The sequence below is a fragment of the Bactrocera tryoni genome, chromosome 3 (assembly GCF_016617805.1).
Source record: "Bactrocera tryoni isolate S06 chromosome 3, CSIRO_BtryS06_freeze2, whole genome shotgun sequence".
NCBI lineage: Eukaryota > Metazoa > Arthropoda > Insecta > Diptera > Tephritidae > Bactrocera > Bactrocera tryoni.
This window is the reverse complement of record NC_052501.1, coordinates 6189736-6209430: the sequence shown is the minus strand read 5'-3', so window position 1 is coordinate 6209430 and position 19695 is coordinate 6189736. Positions and strand designations below refer to the sequence as shown.

At 38.4% G+C, this 19695-nt stretch overlaps 1 protein-coding gene across 2 annotated transcripts in view; it reads right to left on the bottom strand.

Moving 5' to 3' along the window:
• Window positions 1–12805: 12805 nt before the first annotated feature.
• Window positions 12806–19695, bottom strand: part of LOC120772550 (protein vestigial) — a 40028-nt gene continuing 33138 nt past the window's right edge. The window contains exons 5-8 of one of the 2 annotated variants that reach the window (XM_040101234.1): window positions 19388–19479; window positions 19018–19208; window positions 17118–17209; window positions 12806–13747 (exon numbers count right to left, since the gene is read on the bottom strand). In XM_040101234.1, coding sequence (XP_039957168.1) covers window positions 13698–13747; window positions 17118–17209; window positions 19018–19208; window positions 19388–19479 — 425 coding nt within the window. In that variant the 3' untranslated portion in view covers window positions 12806–13697. The remainder of the gene's footprint in view (window positions 13748–17117; window positions 17210–19017; window positions 19209–19387; window positions 19480–19695) is intronic. The other variant, XM_040101235.1, reaches the window with a different exon arrangement.

Here is a 19695-nt window from a genome sequence, read left to right as displayed (position 1 = left end):
AAGTTTTCCCTCAAAATGGCCATAAAATCGCGAGCTGTGTGGCATGTAGCGCCATCTTGTTGAAACCAAATGTCAACCAAGTTCAGTTCTTCCATTTTTGGCAACAAAAAGTTTGATATGGTCTGACGAAAGCAAATTTAATTTGCTGAGATCTCAAAATTTGCTTTACGTGCGCACTTCAGGTAGTAAGAGGTTCGAGGATAAAAATGTAGTAAAAACAAGAAAAAACGTTATTTTCGGCTGCACCGAAGCTAATATACCCTTCACAGGTGCATTTCTTTTCGTAACTATGTGTTCAGTTTGTATGGAATTTGGTGAAGATATGTATATTGTCAAATGTGAAAGTTTTCCATACAAGAACTTGATTCCGATCGTTCAGTTTATATGGCAGCTATATGTTATAGTGGTCCGATGTCGGCCGTTCCGACGAATGAGCAGCTTCGTGAAAAGAAAATGACGTTGGCAAAATTTCAAAAAGATATCTTAAAACCTGAGGGACTAGTTCGTATATGTACAGACGGACGGACGGACGGACGGACATACAGACAGACGGACATGGTTAAATCGACTCAGCTCAACATACTGATCATTTATACATATATTTTATCTCCGACGCTTCTTTCTGGGTGTTACAAACATCGTGACAAACTTAATATACCCAGTTCAAAGTATAATAATGAAGTTTCCTCAAAGGCAAATGATTTGGGGTTGCACTTCATACCATATATTGAACTTTTACACTTTGTTGATGGAAAAATGAATACACAAAAATATTCGAAAGTGGTTTACAATTCGCAGTATCCGCAATTGAAGAGCATTATCTTTATACGGATCGCTTAATCTTCCAGGTCGACTCAGCGCCATGCTATCGAGAAAATTGGCAAAGTTTAGACTGGAAATAAATCATGTATGTATGAAACATCTATACAATATTGGTGTATATGATCCTATTAAGCGCTAATTTTTATTTTTAGTTGGCCAATACATTTATCGATCTAAGGATTCGACGCAGGGATTGTCCTGCAAAGTCTCTTTATTCAATTCAATTTAAACCCTATTGCACACTTATGGCACATAAAGAAGTGTGAAGTTGCTAAACAGAAGCCAACAAAGAAAAGTCAATTGATAAAGACTTTAGAGCTGGTTTGGTATGGTCCCGTTAAACGAACATCAGTTGAGGCCTTAGTGAATTCCATGCCTTCAAGTATTAAGACAGTCATTGAGGCTAAAAGAGGAATGACTCAGTTGGAGGAGCCTATTGTGAAGTCTATATTTCTACCGTTAGTGGTGAAAATGATTTAGTGGCTTTAAATTAACTTCACATTGTTTTATTTTCAATAATAATAAATATCATGGAATTTACATTTTTGTTGCTGGAATTGCCTTCATTGCCTTTAGCGAATTTTGGTTTTTTCTGGAGCTATAAAATATTTTTCCCGACATTTTTTTTTCAAATAGTTGGAGTCAAAAAAATATCTTTTTTTTTAAGAATTGTATCTTAAAGACTTGTGTAAAATTTAATGAAGATCGATTGAGTAGTTCTCGAGAAATCTTGCCAACCGACTTCAAAAAGTCAATTTTGAGAAAAACGCGTTTAAAGATGGCGCATTTAGCCTAGTTAGCCTCGAGCGCACAAGTTCTCAAGGCTCTATCTCCGACACCATTGCTTGGATCAACTTGAAAATTTGGAACAATATTCTAGATTGTATAATTTAATAAGATAATAAAATCCGTAAACTTAGGTAACCCTTTAATGCTCCCGATCTGAAACGATTTGAAATGATTTTATTGTGAGAGGATAATACTTTTGAGGTCATTTGTTTAAGTCATTATAAATAGGGTATTCGATTTTTTCGGAAGCAAAATATATCACATTTTCTATAGTAAGAAGAAGGACGGTTTTGAGGCCAAGTAAGAGCTTCATCATATTCATATCATGCTCCTATATTAAGAGCTTTGAATGTAAGCTGCTCTCAAGTGCTTTGATATACCATTCTCCAAATATATTTTAGAAGTATTAAAACAATATTATGAGTTGGATTACTATCTTAAATGTACTTTTCTTTTCTTGCTTAATCAATGTTTAAGAAAAAGTAGTGTTTTTTCTTTTTTCCTACACACGATTTTCTGCACTCAAGCGCTAACCATTTTTTCCCACGTTGCTCCGCCATGGTCCAACGCTTTCTTCTCTGCTACGCAAACACGCTGCTTATTGTCATTTAAGCAGAAATTAAGTAAGGAGCAGCGACGCTGTCAAACATCAATGTCCTGCAGTTGAAATTATAATGAAAATCAATTTATAATAAACGAAAAATGCAACATATTTGGACCACATGTTGTCAGCAACGAGTACACACATAAAGGGCAATGTCTCCAGTGGTCGCCCCGCAACACAAATACAACAACAATAGCCGCTAAAGTAAGTCCAACGAGCGGGCAACCAAGCGTACAGCAGCGCCGCTAAATGAGGCTTCTTTATTAATGTAGCCCACACTCAATAAATATGTATGTAAGTATGTGTATATTGTATTAGCATAGGTATCATATTCACAGCTGAATATGTAAATGCGTTGGTAGGTGTGTGTGTGTGTATTTATTTATTTGTGGTTGCCGTTGTTTCGTTTGGTTAATTTCCTGCGGATCAGACACTATCAGCAGCGTTAAAAAAGCAATACATCATTTTGGAGCCGACTGTGGTGAAACGCCCCTGCCTCTTGGTCCCCAGCTACCGGTTGCTGGATGTTGCATGGTAAGTGGCATCACATTGCCGGCTGATTTGATTTTTGTGATATATGTATGTTTGTATGCATGTGTGCAGCTTTTTAGTTAATGTTTTTGTGCTTGTTGTTGTTTCGTTTTCTGGTCGGTTGACAGCATTGGATTTTGGCGCAGTCCGCTGACTGGCGTTATGGTGATTTATTTGTCTGTGATTTAAAAGTGCATCCTCATTAATACAAAAACAAACGTAAATACGAGTGAAATACAAACAACAGTTTTGCTTACAAATAAATACATATGTATGTAGAGGTATGTATTTGTACAACTAGGCTTACATATGTTTATTAATTTTTTATAGCTTCGATTTTGTCATGACAAGTGAAAAGTGGCCTTCAGCTGCAATTGGCATATCCGGGGCGGTTCGGCAGCACATCCGTATTGAGTGCTGAACGCTTCATTGAAATTCTTAATTAATGTAATATGACAGAAAGAAGTTTAAATTAATTTATTAATAATGTTTCACGATGAGGACATCGCTTACAAATATGCTTCTTTAAGTTTTGAAATGGGATAGCTCAAATGAGAAGAGAGAGAAGGATAATGCAATAAATTTTGAAGACAATTGCATCTGCATGATTTAAATTTTGATCTAATCTTTAATGATTTATGCTAAGATATCACTATTGTAAACATGTCTCCTGGCACTTTGGGTAGGTTGATATTGCAGATGGGCGAATTAGAACAATTTAGCAACTGAAAACCTCTAAAGTACTATGATTAAAACAAATAAAACCAAACTTTAATTTGGGGCAGGATCTCGAAGCTTTATAAAATGGTCATGGCACCGAGCCTTATAAGTTTAATGCAGAAATCCCATAAATCATTACTTCATCAATTCGTGCTGCAGAGCTGATTCGTGAAAGAACGATCTTCTAGTTCGAAGTTGCGAGTTTTCGAGAGAAAAGTTCTGCGAAACATTTATGGTCCTTTGCGCGTTGGCCACGGCGAATATCGCATTCTATGGAACGATGAGCTGTATGAGATATAAGACAACATTGCCATAGTTCAGCGAATTAAGAGCCAGCGGCTACGCTGGCTTGGTCATGTCGTCCGAATGGATGAAAACATTCCAGCTCTGAAAGTAGTAGACGCAGTATCCGTCGGCGGAAGTAGAAGAAGAAGAAGACCTGCTTGTAAACTCAGCTATAAGTAAGCGGTGGCTACGCTTACTTTCCTCACTCGCCTATGACCATCCTCCATCTATCACTTTGCGGTATATAACTTGATAGCCATTGTTCTTATCGAAATAAAACTTTCCACAAATAGTGCATTTAAGGTTTGCTATCTCACATCTAAAAATAGACGAAATCGAATAATAGTTATACCCCCAGATACAGAAGGTGTTTGTGGCTAGTAATATGATGTTCTTGAGTCAAATACCCAGCACAAAGTTTATTGAACTTCTGGTTGACATCATATTGTACATAGTCTGATCTTGTTTGTTTTTATAATATTGTTCACTTACTACAAGACTTCTTAACTCAAAATTAGCTATTTCGAAAACAACGCTTTTAAAGTTTTCAAGTATCGCTCACTGTTGTGAAGTCTTCTTTTAGTTCTTAACCTCATAAATTGGCAGTATTGAGGCAACTGAGAGGTCTCTTTAAAATATACCGCACACTTCTTAAAAACATCTGAGCCAAATTATCGAGCTAAATGATGAGCGTATGAAAAATATCAGAAACTTTAGAGCAACATCCATTTAAAGGCGAACCATCCCTCTTCGGGGTTGTGTGCTGGGTTTGGGACCTGCCACTTTTTTACGGTCGTCTAATGATAAGAACACAACAGCCTCGGATGAGAGACCCCTCTTTTGATGACGACCACGGCAAACGCATTAAGGATTCCAATTTTAGGGTATGCACCTGTCCCTTAATTGGGAGTGTACCACTGCCTAGCTGATTGATGTTCTCGTAAGAGTAAAGTCTGACATCACCGCCGTCCAAGAAGTGCGATGGACGGGACAAGGACTGAGACGAGTGCATGTGGATGAACGTCTAGCCACAATTCGCATCAAAGAGAAGTTCTTCAACATATCGATGATTTGCGCCTACGACCCGACGGAAGAGAAGGACGACGTGACCAAAGACGTTTTCTATGATCGTTTGGAGCGCATCTATGAGAGCTGCCCCTGGCTGGCTGTCACCGGATCGAAAAGCCACCAACCAGGTCGATCATGTTGTGATAGATGGAAGACTGTCTTCAGTGTTTTATTATTTTTTTAAAATAACATAAGATAATAACTAAAAAAGTTTCTTTTTACAAAAACTCTGCAAAAATCGAAGCAAAACCATCAGTAATTAGCATCAGATAAGGCTGAACGCAAACACAAATTAGCGCCTTACTAACTACTTACATATATATGTATGTATGTATGTCTAAACGATTGTATATGTATATACATATCTATTGATATATAAAGGAAACCACAAGGTATACACTATCATACTGCTTAAAATGCAAAAGGTGGCAACAACTAATTTCGTATGCATGTCACTTCAATATAATTTGGGCATCGTTAACCAATGCTCCACCGCTCAATGGACCAAAATCAAAACATTTCATCGGCAATTCACACATTTTAAAACCAAAAACACGCGCTTTCACGCATTCAAAAGCAACAACAACAACAGCAAATATATATTACATCGTTCCAATTAACGACTCAGCCACTTAAAGACAAATTTACGATTGGGAATTAGTGGCTAAAGCAGGGGCAACAATAACAACAAAAATTCCACTGCATAGGTAGAGCCGATTTCAATACCACTGAAGTATATGTACACATATATACACACACACAGATCTTTAATAAAATGGAGAAACATTGCTACCGAGGAATGTCGAATCTTCGATTTGTATGTTAATGCGCTCGCCGAGGTCCCGCTCCCCGCTGGCCGATAGACCGCAACATTAGAATTTTATTGCGGGCACACGTCTGCAGGCTGCACCGATATGGTTTTTGTTGTTTCTGAACCATAAAGTAAACTGTTTATTTAAAAAACCCATAAAGTGTGGAGGGCAAGCGTTGCATGCAGCATTCACCCGCAAACGTGTTGACACTCTTAAGTAATACGCGCCTCACATCACTCACCCGCACACATATACACCGGCACACACATACATTTTTCGAGTTCACCTAGGACCTGGTGGTTCGCCTTCAACCTCACGGATTTCCAACGAAGCGTCTTCTACGCCACTTCCAATCGAATGCCATCAAATTACACAGAAAATAGACGCGTTCGGCAGTGCTCAGATTTATTTATGATGGACTTAACGTGCGACCACAATAACAACAATAAGCATATTAAGTGTTGACACACTCCAGTGGTTGTTGTAATACGGCTGTTGTTGATTTTCTGCTCCGGTTGTTGTCGCAGCCCCGACTGCAGTTGCCTGCCTGCGGTGTTGACGCCTAATGGCCTCTTAGCCTCACGCCATTCCCTTCCCTTCATATCAATTTGTGACAAATTTACTTGCAATAAATTTATATGCAGTAGCTGACAATTTGTTAATTTTGGTGAGGCTGCTTTCCGCAGCTGACTAATGGCTGCATGTGTTAGACGGCTCGAAATGCTCTCCACAGAAAGGTGGGTGGACCATTTTCGATTTCTCTTTTATTTCTGTGTTGTTTGCTGTTGATTTTCGATTATGTCTTAATTGTCGTCGATATGATTATTACGAGTATATCATAATTGCTCCAACAATACTCACTTTCCACCAGATTAGATTATCACTTTTGTTGTTAACACGTAGCCTTATGAAAACAGGTAGTTCAAATATTGTAATTTTAAACTAATTTCTGCCAAAAATACTCCCAATCCGAAGATTTTACCGAAACGGTTCGACTACTGACAGTATACAAATACTTTTTGATTTGTGGAACAGTTATTGGTTTACGGCAAGAATGACATAATCATAAAATGTAACCAAAAATATCGATAATGTAAAGGAAAACACCGAGTCCAACTAGCATGCAAAGACTGTTTGGATTGCCAAGCAACTATCTTTTAAATTAGGCTGAAAATGAAAAGAAGCTCGAAGTATGGATGGAGATCGAGTTACCACCAAAAATCTACATGGATCGAATTTCCATCTGAGAATCGCTCCTAAACCGCAACAAAATCGATCTATTGCTGTCAAAACTTCAGCCATTAAAAGGAAGCAATCGCCCAGGAGAGGAATTGTATTTCATCAGAACAATGCCTGGTCACAAATATCGATGACTTGTCAAAAGCGCCAGGAGCTTGGTTGGATGATTCCTTAGCATTCAGCTTATAGTCTGAACCTGGCACTAAGTCACGACAGATTATGCAAAACCAAAAGGCAATCCACAGTGTTATAGCATACAATGGACGATTTTTGAAAACTAATAAAACTTCTCATCATTTTTGAAAAAAATTGAAGGGTTTACTATATAAATTGCATATTTTAACAATCTTCTTATTTTTTAGTGCCGTAGACACCATTTACGTGGTTATAGCCGAGTTTGCAACAGCGCGCCAGTCGTTCTTCTTTTTCGCTGTTTGGAGATTCCAAGTGTGCAGTGGCGTAGTTACAACTTCGGGCGCCCGGGGCCAAGGATGTTCTGCCGCCCCCCTTTATCTACCTACCTAAATATCTTCGATATTAAGTATATAAAATTTAGGAAGGCCACGCATATTTGGAAGTTCCAAAATTCTCACAATACGGTTTTTGAGGAAATTGATAGTAAATTTACAAGACATAAAAAAAACATTTTCGCCCTATATCTTGTACACTTTTGACACAATTTTCAGGAATTTTTGCCCGAGTTTTAAAAAACAGCGAAGATCGCTTTTCCGCCCCCAAGACCCCCCCCTCTTTCAACTCATCGTTCCATCGAATGAGGTATTCGCCGTTGCCAATATACAAATGACCATAAATCTTTCGCAGTACCTTTCTCTTGAAAACTCGTAACGCTGACTCATCAGATGTTGTCATCGTACATGCCTCTGCACCATATAGCAGGACGGGGTTGATGAGTGACTTGTAGAATTTAGTCCGTCAGTCCGAAGTAGCACCTGTTGCCAATAGTTACTCTTCGTTCGATTTCGTTCGATTTCGTTGTTTTTGGTGTTAATGGCGGTTCCAAGATAGACTAAATTGTCGTGCTGTCAAAAGCAGCTTTGAAATCGACGAAAAGGTAGTGTGCGTCGGTCCTCTTTTCACGGATATTTATCAAGATTTGAAGCATGGTATATATTGGTATTATTTTGAACTCTATTGTCTGATGACTAAACTAAATGCATAACTATTTCCACTTGCACTTTGTCCAGATCCTACGCAATTTGTTGGGAAAATACTGATCCGCCGTAGTTACGCTATTTTTCTGAACCAACTTTCCAAGTAAGTTGAATGAAGTTGTGTCTTCTGAGATCAATTCGATTTCAGGCAGAAGTTTCTAGTTGCAAACTGGCATATTTATTATTATTTATGTAGATATATACCATTTCTGGAGGAACTTTTTATTCTCAATAGATGCCGCCAATAGTAAGATGTATATAATTCAGTACATAATCATGTGTATATACTTATACATACATATGTATATAAGTATATGCTTATTCGCAAAAAGTTTCCCACCATTTCTAAGCCTCACCAAGTTTCTCAGAAGGCCACTCTGCAACGAAAATTATTGCTAAAAAGTTGTGTATAAATTTAAACAAAAGCAGCAACAACATCAGCAAAAATTCGCAATCGAAAGAACAACGAAACAAGCTTAGCTACAACAACACAAACCTGTACATTTGTGCAAAAAAGGTGAAACATGAAAGACTTTCAAATTTATGCGTGTTGAAAAGTCGGAAGTGCGATCGCCACGCCAACGCTGCACATCTGTCACCACAAACTCAGCAATAAAGTGGATCAAATAACAACAATAGCAACAATGCAGAAAAGTGAAAACATGAACTTTGAAAGATAAAAAACCCGAAGACAAGCAGCAGACAAGGCACATGTGTCCCCAGCCTTTTTGGGAGGTACTTAGCGACTGTTGCTGCCGTTCGGTGACAAGCTGAAGAACCTGGACGCACCGCGCTAAAAGGCCGCTGTTGAGGGAGAAAAACCAAAATTCCATAAGCCTGGCGGTGGCAGCGGCGTTGGGTGAACTTATTAAAAAGCGATAAACCCAGTCATTTGCGAATTGTTGAACACCTTGGCGACACGCAACGGCCCGGCCGCTTGCCACACCACCTTGCAGCAAGCTGAATAGTCGAACTGGACAGGCGGTACGAACACTTCATTGAGGGTATATTGCGCAGCACTGCGGGCACTACACTTAGAGCATATCCATCAATTGGATGGCTCGGACGTCAGAATTATTGAATTTTTATGCTAAAATTATGTTTCCCGCTACCACACTTACCTAAAGCGGTGGCTCTTAGCCTGCCGGCTGTCCGCCGCAACTGCACCGGCTGCAACATGCTGTTGCTCTCGATCTGACGCAGCAGCTTGCTGTTGAGTTGCTGACTCGAGTCGTGTAATAAATTTGCCAAAGGCTGTGTTGACTAAGCAACAGCCGCGGCACAAAAAGTGGAAGAAGAGCCAGAAGAAGCAACACAGGTTGACTTTAGTTGTTTGGGCACGTCTGTAAGCGGTTTCCCCGCCAAGCGACCGACCATTTCGTCCACTCGCGCACGCTTGCTCAGGTGTTTGCCAGCAACGAAAAGCAAAAACAACTAAAAAGCGCAAAAAGTTCCACGATCAGGCTATGCGCGGCTGTCCATCGCTCCAGCGCCCGATCGTTGCTCATGCGATCGATTGTTTGTTTTATTCATGAGCGCGCGCGTTTGCGCACATTTGCTACCAAATGGTGCACGCATGGACAGCCGTTTCAACTTGCCACACAGTGGGGTGATCGCATTGTCTCATTGATTCCTGATAAGTCAATGAAAGGCACATCAAATGACAAGAGTAACACAACACGGCCAAGTGCTGCAAATAAAATTGAAGAAGTCGTAACGGCAACAATAACAATAAAGCAGCAAGGTTTTTGTACGACGCAATTCAAGCTCAATGACTCGGCCCGGTGTGCGATCAACGAAGTCCATTAGTTTCATCTAAATTTGAAATTAATAAACATCCATGCACACACACGCACACACAGAAACTTCCAGATCAAGTTTTATTTTAGACACGTCTGGCGCTGATCCTCGATATATGCAACCTTCAGCTATACGACCACCTTTTTATAGCTTTGGCTGAGGCAGCCTCTTTGTGGATCAACATTAATTACGTAACCCTCTCCTCTCCGCGTACGCAAAAGCGCTCACTTCTAGCTTTTCGCTTATTTTATGATAAATGGTGTCGCGCTGATTGAGGCGCCTGCGTCTGGACTCAACTCTACCGGAGTCTGCAACATTGTTTCCAGGTGATCGCGCGATAAGCAAACCAATGCTGGTGAATTTTGAATTTCGTATCAGCAACTACAACAACCGTCATGGCTGCTGTGACAGCGTTTTTGTCAGTCAATGCTAAGAATCGCTCATTTAGTAATGGCTTTCAGGCAATTAGAGTTGATAAGCCATCAGTTGCTTAGGACACACGTTGCCTGTCCATTGAAGTATGTAGATTTAAGCGAACGGCGCTTACGGCATTTCATTGCGATTTATATTTATAAATACTCGTATGCAAAAATGAAAATGTTAGCAAGATTCTTGAAAGATTCTTAAAATCGGAATATATTTTGTTGATGGTATTTTAGTCATGTACATCTACTATACGAGTATATCTAATTTAAGTGTATTTGGAAACAGATGAAAGAATTTTATTAGGCATTTGACAGAACTCAGGGGAGCCGCAACGGGTTTGTGCCGTAGTAGGCGCTAGAGGCAACATTGCTTTCCCCGCATTGAAGGTGCGTTAGGGCGGAAATACGGCATTCGGTAGTAAATGGAGTAGTGGGGCTCGGATCCGCGGACCAGTCAACGCAAGTCCAACCGGTAGGACCGAAAGTGTAAAGCCTGCCTCCAACGAGATAGATGGCCAAATGCAAGAGTACTCAAACTACGCCACAGGAGCTCCAAAAGGCAGAAGAGCAATTATGCCCAGCTAGCTGGAGGCCAACTCTATGCACCTAATTCACCTCGGTTATTTGATGTCTGATATGTGTATGCCTTATTATTATTTTCAGCGTTTCAGCAAATAATCTGTATCCATTTATGAATATTTGTTATGCTAGATGGCGCCAGAGTCGAATCATTACAAGAAAACGTTGTTCGGAGATTATTCATATCCTGCAATTCTGGATTATGTATAAAAAAAAACCATTGAATTATCTCTTAAACCAATTATGTATCTCACATTTTAACCGATATTTGCGATCAAAAGTGAACTATAGGTACTGTGGTCCAAATATTTGGTACCTGGGGCTTGAACAGTTGTTGTTGGATTTGAACAATTTTTGGTCACAAGGTAGAATCAACTTAAGGTATTATTTGTTGCTTCTTGATTTGAGTACTGGAAGTGACATAAAAAGAATGCCATGTTCCAAATTTTGTCGAAATCGGTCAGTGCGGCTGTCTTTTATGCGATTTTTCGCCGAAAAAGTGTTTTTGAAATCGTCATGTCAAATTTCCTAGAATTTTCACACCCGATCTTCATGAAGCCTTCTCATAATATCTTTGAGATACAATAGTTACAGAAACTTGCTTTTAGTAGTTCTTAACGTTATATGGGGAGTGAGCGGGGTTATCCTCCGATTACATCCATTTTCACACTGTCGGTAGAAGTTCTCATAATATGTGCACAGCAAATTTGGTTGTTGTAGCTTAAGTAGTTTAGAGGGCGGGCCCCATTTTTTAAAAAATTTTGTCCACAGGTGCCCCTTGCTACTGCGATTCTCTTACCAAATTACAGTTTCATATCGTAATTTAGTGCTTAGTTGTGGCATTTTATATGTTTTCGGTTAATGGCGACTTGTGGGCGTGGCATTGGTCCGATTACACCCATCTACGAACTCGATTTTTTTTGTACTAAAGAACCTGAATACATATATACCGAGTTTCATCAAGATATCCTAATTTTTACTCAAGTTACAGCTTACACGGACGGATGGACAGACAGACACTCAACCTGATTTCAATTTTTCTCGTTATCTTGATCATTTATATATACTTGTATTTAAGCCTATATCTATCTTGATTAGTTTTATGTGATAGGTACAACCGTTAGGTGAACAAAACTATAATACTTTGTAGCAACTGGTTGTACAAAATAAAAAAATCTGTGGCTCTTGGTCGCGTAAAAACAGACAACCGGACATGGCAAAATCAACTCAGCATCTCAAGCTGCTGTATATATTTCACAGGGTCTTTGTTTCCATTTGGTTGTTACAAACTACGTGACAAACTCACCGACAATTATGTCGCTTGGGAAGGTCCAACGGCTTAAGTTTTTGCACAAGCTGTAGTTTGTACGCTTTCAATTTAAGATTTCGACGTAAAATGCGCCAAGTTCTTTCATACGTCGGTCCGAGTCTTCTAATGAATGCTGCGTCTCAAGATGGGTGATGGTGTTGCGAACAGTGCGTTCAGTAGGCCGATTAAGTTGACCATAAGTTGAGCGACAGAACGTGAAATTTCGTAATAAAGTTGAATGATTTGTTAATGTTGTGCACGCGTAAGTTTTTCTATGATGAATTGTTAAACAATATTGAACAAAAATAACATGATAGCTTGACATGACTCAAGCGTGATCTGTCAAAAAACGGCTATTGAAAAAAGTACCTCTTCTTGGATCACCCGTTAGATAACCGGAGATAACCCCGTTATCATCAGCCGATTTACTTTCTAAATTCCCAGATTCCCAATCGAAAAGTTTTTCAAATGACGTCATTAGAAGCAAGAACGAGCGAAGGCTACTTTAAGCCCTCCTACTATATAAAGAGCCACATGCATACATAGATATGCATTTGGAAATATTGAGAAACACGTTTTTTGAATTGAAAATTGATTTATTTCTTTCTTTACATTTGATTTATTTACTAAAGAACTTAGACGATATTACAAGGATAATTATTCATACCATTTTCTTAACTAATTACGAAGTGTCTTAGCATTTATTGCATTTTAATAACTTTAAGTACCTCATTTATGATTTATAGCATTATAATTACTTGTTTCTAACATAAAATCGTAAGTATGGTAAGTACATATAAATATGTATGTTTATATATTTCTATGTACACAGTATTTTGTATTTATAAGTACCTTAACGCCGCAATAATCAATACAAATCTACGAATAGTAATCGACTAACTAAAAACCTTTCAAACACAGCAGCGTCAAAATTGCATACACACACGTGCTTACATATACACATATATATATATGTATATGTATGTAAGCGCATGCAATTTGTAAATAATAATAAAAAAAATCAAAATCGGTTCCTAGCTACACCTAAAACATATGCGTTTGTCTTTTTTTCATTTTCAATAAAATATTAAAAGTTTCGCTACAATAATTGTAATAAATAGTTGTCATCGAAATCGTTGCAGCATTCAACTTAAACTATTTGGTTTTTATGCTAAATATTACATAAATAAATTAAACCGATTAATGCTGCTGTGAAATCGATTATTTTGAGGCTTGAATATCTTAAAATGCTATTAACACATAAGCCCGTTAGGTCCACACACAGGCAATTACATATTACATACACATACATACAGATTTGCACATTGGTTGTTGTTGCATTAGTGTTGTTGCTTTTCATTACGTTACGTATTATATGAACATTGAATTTCGAGAATTGAATTAACGCTGAACCATCAATACTTAATTATGGAGTTTAATTTAAAAATTATAACAATCAACGCTTGCGAATATATTTTGGTTTCGTATGTGAAAGTGTATGAGTGTGTGCGTGAGAATTCTGGTTTAACGTTACACGTCAGTTTAAAACCAATAAAGATCCTTAGACGACTCCTGTACTTGGGCATCTAGACCTGCAATGAAAATGATGGTATGTTTATGAGTTAGGAAGTCAATTAGAACATGGATATACATATATAAATATCGTCATCTTCGATTCACAAAATAAATCTTGGAAAATAAGTTAGGTTAGGTTCAATGGGTGATCTATAAAATGTGGATGTGCTACTAAAAGGTGATCCAAGTGGAGGTACCCTTTGCAGAACTGAAGCCGCTCGATCTTTCCAAACGACATCGCTACGCTCTATGGGCTCTTTAAAAGTTTCAAGAAGATCCGACGTTTTCAAGCCAAATTTTGTTCAGCGATGAGACTCATTTCTGGATCAATGGGTATGTAAACAAGCAAAATTGCCGAACTTGCAAAAAAGAGCGACTTGAAGAGATTCAAGAGCTGCCAGTTCATCCAGAAAAACCAACGGTTTGGTTTGGTTTGTGGGCCTGTGGAATCAATGGTTCATATTTCTTCAAAAACGATGCCGGTGAGAAGGTGACCGTCAATGGCGACCGTTATGGCGCCACGATAACCGACTATTTGATGCCTAAAATATAAGTTCGTAGTCTTGGCGCCAATGGCGTAGCTACAACTTCGGGCGCCCGGGGCCAAGGATGTTCTGCCGCCCCCCTTTATCTACCTACCTACAAGTTTCATGAGGTGGTTCGAACAAAAGTGAATTTTTACAAAATATCTTCTGAAGTTCCAAAATTCTCACAATACGGTTTTTGAGGAAATTGATAGTAAATTTACAAGACATCTTATTAAAAGCCATAGAAAAAACCCATTTTCGCCCTTTATTTTGTACACTTTTGACACAATTTGCAGGAATTTTTCCTCGAATTGGCAGCAGCGAAGATCGTTTTGCCGCCCCCAAGACGTTGCGCCCGGGGCGACGGGATTCAGGGATTTAACTTCTATAACCACCAGCTCAGTGGGAATATATGTAGATCCCATATCTGAATATGAGAAATTCCGAATGTTTAAGCCTTTATCTCATAAAGGGACCATCAAGAAAGAATCGTTGAGCTGTTTATACCTTATTTTCTTTCAAATATCTCCTGCATCCGGTAAAAATTCCAAGCTTACAGCGTGGATGTTGATAGAGCTATGACTTGTTGGTACCTTCACAACTAAGAAGGGTCTTCCTTTACTCAGGGCAAAGAGCGCACTGGACCTTCTGCGTTCAAATATGGGGCAAAATTGTATTGCGACAGCGTGCTTCTGGCAGCCCAGCGCTGGCCATGTCCCTGCAAGGCCCAGCTATCCAGTAGTATAACACGCGAAGAGGGCCTAGCACCGACGCAATTAACTGTCAGTGGGGCTGATGTGCTCTTTCCTGCCTGCTCATCAATTTTGAAGTTACTTGCGATTTCTCTGTGGCCTGGTAACCATACTAGTCTTATCACAAAGTGACTCAATGCCATTGATAACAGGTTTTATACCAGACGAAGAGCTCGAGTTGCCGTGAGAATCGAGAGTGACCCTTGCGCAGCTTCGTTCTGGATACTGGAGTAGGTTAAACTCCTACTTATCCAGAATCGACCCCGACATATCAAATATATGTATATTTACAGCGTTCAACGAGTCTCCGCATGACACTAACTATCTCTTTGCATGCCCTGCTCACCCGGCACATCTGACTCCTCTCTCCCTATGGTCTGACCCCGTCGAAACAGCATGCTTCCTGACCCTACCGTTGGATGAACTCGATGACATCCGAACTTTACCATCCTAACGGAGACTAGATAACCGTTACAACAACAACAGTTTAGGCGTTCCTTAACCATCCTTGAATACACGATTAGTATGCTCAAAGTTAATATTGGTTAACTCATATATTTTAGGGTAGGGCAATAACATAGTCTATAGCTTTTAACTTAACCTATCTCTAGCACCATATTTGTTCGAAAAGACTCGCATATAAAATAAGGAGCCTCTTATAGTATATCAATCGTATTTTGACTGACAAAAACCTCTAGCTCAGGCAAAAAATCGAAAATATAATCGATACCTTAAAATATACGAAAGAATCGTGAACAAATGCTCGTTTTTAACTCAACTGGGTTCACAACACACCGTATACATACGAGTACATATACATACATATATGTATGTATTTTCTTTCAGGGATGTACATGAGCGGCTTGAAATGTGTGGGTGGCAGTTCTTTTTAATTTTACGACAGAGACATTCCAGACTGGCGGCCATTTTTATTGTTTTATGGTTTTTGTCCTTTCGACCTCGTATGCGGTGAGCATATGTTACATATGTACATGTTAAGGCACATATGCTCGTGCTATGAAGTAGCATGTGTATGTATGTAAATTTTTCAGTCCAACTTGGGGACAAGTAACCACCAAAAATGTTTTACAAATGTAACCGCATACATATGTACATAAAATACATATGCTCGTGTGTATTCGTGTACACACAAAAGAAGCACAAAGGGACGTTCGATGTTTGTAAGTAAACTTTTATGTGTTTACGGTCGAATAAGATACACATACATATGTAAATTTATGTAATATGTATATAAATACATACACTTATGTGCGGTTTCACGCATATCCTTTTTTCAAAGCGAATTTTCGCCGCGTTCAAAAGGGTGCCTTGTGCTGAACTATGCTTTTTAACAGCTGGGGTTGTCATGGTTACCTTCATATACATACATATGTAATTGTTCATAAATTATATGTCTAAAAATTAATACCTAGTCATATGAAAGGACACTTTGAGGCTTAAATTTACTTTCATCTACTCCCATAAGCTCGTAGAAATGAAAGTCTAATGATATTTCTTTTCACAAATGGACGAACCAGGGTATAGCTAATCCAACTGCACGTCTGAAAGAGGTTTGGTCATTTGCTTATGCACAAAAAGTTGTCGCATTTGTCGGTTCATGCCTTTCTTCTAACCCAAATACATATATATTTTAGTACTTTACTCTTTTTTTAAATCGAATGGCAGAAGGATTTTGATGAAATTCTGATATAATTTTACTTTGCTAGGAATAACAAAGAGTTCTGTCTTCTCTTGCTGAAACTGATGTGACTTAAAAACGAGACTTTCTTGTACAATTCTAGACATTGCTCCGACCTGTACCCGAATGAAGGAATAGAGGCAGGTATTCATACAAAAAATACCTTGAAAGGTGCTCTCAATTCAGGTTTTCTATCTTAATATGGTTCAAAAAATATCAAAAGTTAAGAAAAAAGCTTGGACGAGAGCGGACATATGTATTCTTCTGAGCACGTGTATGTACAATACAATATCAACATTATGTACGTCATAATAAGTATTAAACTTTGAGAAAACTATATCTATGAATGTACATACATACATATATGTTTACATATGAGTATATACCCTTTTTGTGCGTGTCTACTCACCTGCCATTGTGGGGTAACTGGAATAGGCTGCCGCACTTTCGAGCGCATGCGCGGTCTGTTGGTCATGATGCAGTCTGCAATGAGAAAAGTTTCTAACAAATAAATATTTACATTAACATTTTTCCCAAATATCCAGTCTATGTACATACATACATATGTATATAAATAAAAACATGTAAATTTATAAATAATATAATAAATAAAAAGTGCAAGGGAATGTGACTTCGAGAACAACATACATAACACCATATTAATTAAGGTGTTCCCGTTTTAATCTTTTTTTGAGCATCTTGAATTGCAAATGCGTCGAGCATATAACGGTGATCCAAGTAGAGGTAATTATTTCAGTATCCTTTTTTCGACAGACCACATGTCAGTCGTGTCAAGCTGTCATGTTATTTTTCTTCAGAAATGTTTGGCGTTTCATCATGGAAAGAGTTACACGCCTAAAACATTTACGGTTACAAATCGTTCAACTTTATTACGAAAGTTTACGTTCTGTGAAGAATTTGAATTCGCTCAAATTATGGTCAACATAATCGGTCTACTAAGCGACACAACACTATCACCCGTCTTGAGACCCAGCACTATTTATTGGTTAATATTCGAACGAATAGACCACATTCAGCACGCAGTGAAGAAAATATGGCAGCCGTAGCTGAGAGTGTACACAAACACAGTGAGGAGTTGATTCGGCGCCGTTCGCAGCAACGACTTTGCGCATTTTAAGTCGAGATCTTAAAATGAAAGCGTGCAAAATTCAGCTTGTGCAAGAACTGAAGCCGCTCTATCTTCCCAAGCGACATCGCTTCCGCTTTATGGGCTCTAGGAAAAGTACCAAAAAGATCCGACGTTTTTGAGCCAAATTTTGTTCAGCTATGATGCATTTTGGACGAAGAGAAACATAAAGAAATTCAAGAGCTGGCATTTTATCCAGAAAAAAAACAACGGTTTGGTGTGATTTCTGGACTGGTGGAATCATCGGTCCATATTTCTTCAAAAGTGATGCCGGTGAAAATGTGACGGTCAATGGCGACCGTTATCGCACCATGATAACCGACTATTTGATGCCTGCAATTGAATGTCGTGATTTCGGCAACATTTGGTTTCAACAAGACGGCGCCACTTCCTACACTTCGAATCAATTAATGGATATATTGAGAGAATAATACGGTGAGCAGATAATTTCACGTTTTGGGCCGGTCGATATCATAGGCTTTTTCTTATTGGGATATGTAAAGTCTAAAGTCACGCATGTCATTTGCCAGTTAGCAGTCCAAATGCTCGAACGAGTCATCGAAAATTATACTCAACGGATGGAACATTTGAGACGTAGTCGCGGCAAACATTTGAAAGAGGTAATCTTTAAATGACAAATGTTCTTTCGAATGATATTAAAAATGTTCCATTGAACTTGAAATTTCGGTGATATTTCTTTAAAAAGGTAGGGAACCTCAAAATGGATCACAATTTATAATTAAGCGATATCAGTGGTTCTGATAAATGAGCAGTTTCTTGATGAAAAAAGGACGTATTCAAAGATATCTCAAACTATCTTTGTCGCATAAATATATATTTATGGGGACTTCGACGTTTTCTTTATGGTATAATAAACTTTGTGGTGTAAAAACCACTTCCTCATCTCTCATACCTCCCAGAGCCACTTCAAAATTTGATTTTTAGTGTATTTATTTTAAATACAAGTACATTCATTGATTTCCTGCATAACAACTCTTTTTGATTCTATAAATTATTTAAATTTCAAAAAAAACCAAAAAATTAAAATTGTAAATTTATTTTTTTATTTTCGAGAAAAGTTGAGTATCCCTAATAACAAACCCACATTCGCATATTTAATAATAAAAAAAAGTATTAAACAAAATTTGTGTATTGCATTTACCTGGTACCGTGACTATATTGCTGTGGCAGCCGTAGCAGGCTACCATATTGCGCCATATTGTGGTGGTAGGCATGCGCGTGAGCGGCGTGGGCATGTGCAGCGTGCGCATAGGAGCCGTAATGTGCGGCGGCCGCATGTGGCACCCAGGGATCGGTTGCGTAGCCACCGTCCGATGCGTACAAATCGCCAACCTGAAAAACAGAGACAAAATAATCAGAAAGTTGCAATATAGAAATGTTTGTAATATCTTGGTCGAGTTCTTCTAGAATTTATAGGCAGTTGCTAACTTGTGGTGATAACTTTATATTACTAGACATCGCTTGCTTAATAAATTTGTAAATATTCATGCTTATATCTACGCTCATCATACCTGCGGATGTGCTGGTGCGGGTACGGGATGTACATAATTGCTATTCCAAAACGAAGGTGGGAAGTTTCTTGCTGACATGGGGCTACTCGTTTCTGTAAGAAAAAAATATGGAAAAATAATAATTTATTTTATTAGTTAGTTAGTTCTAAGCATTGCATGAAGTCCATAAATAATCCGTGTATAACTGAAGGTTGTTATGATAAACATCTACTATTTTACATTCCAGTTCATACTTTTGTTCAATAATAATTACAATTTGCCAATATATTGTATATAAAATTAAAATAACAAAGAAACTATCTATCTAC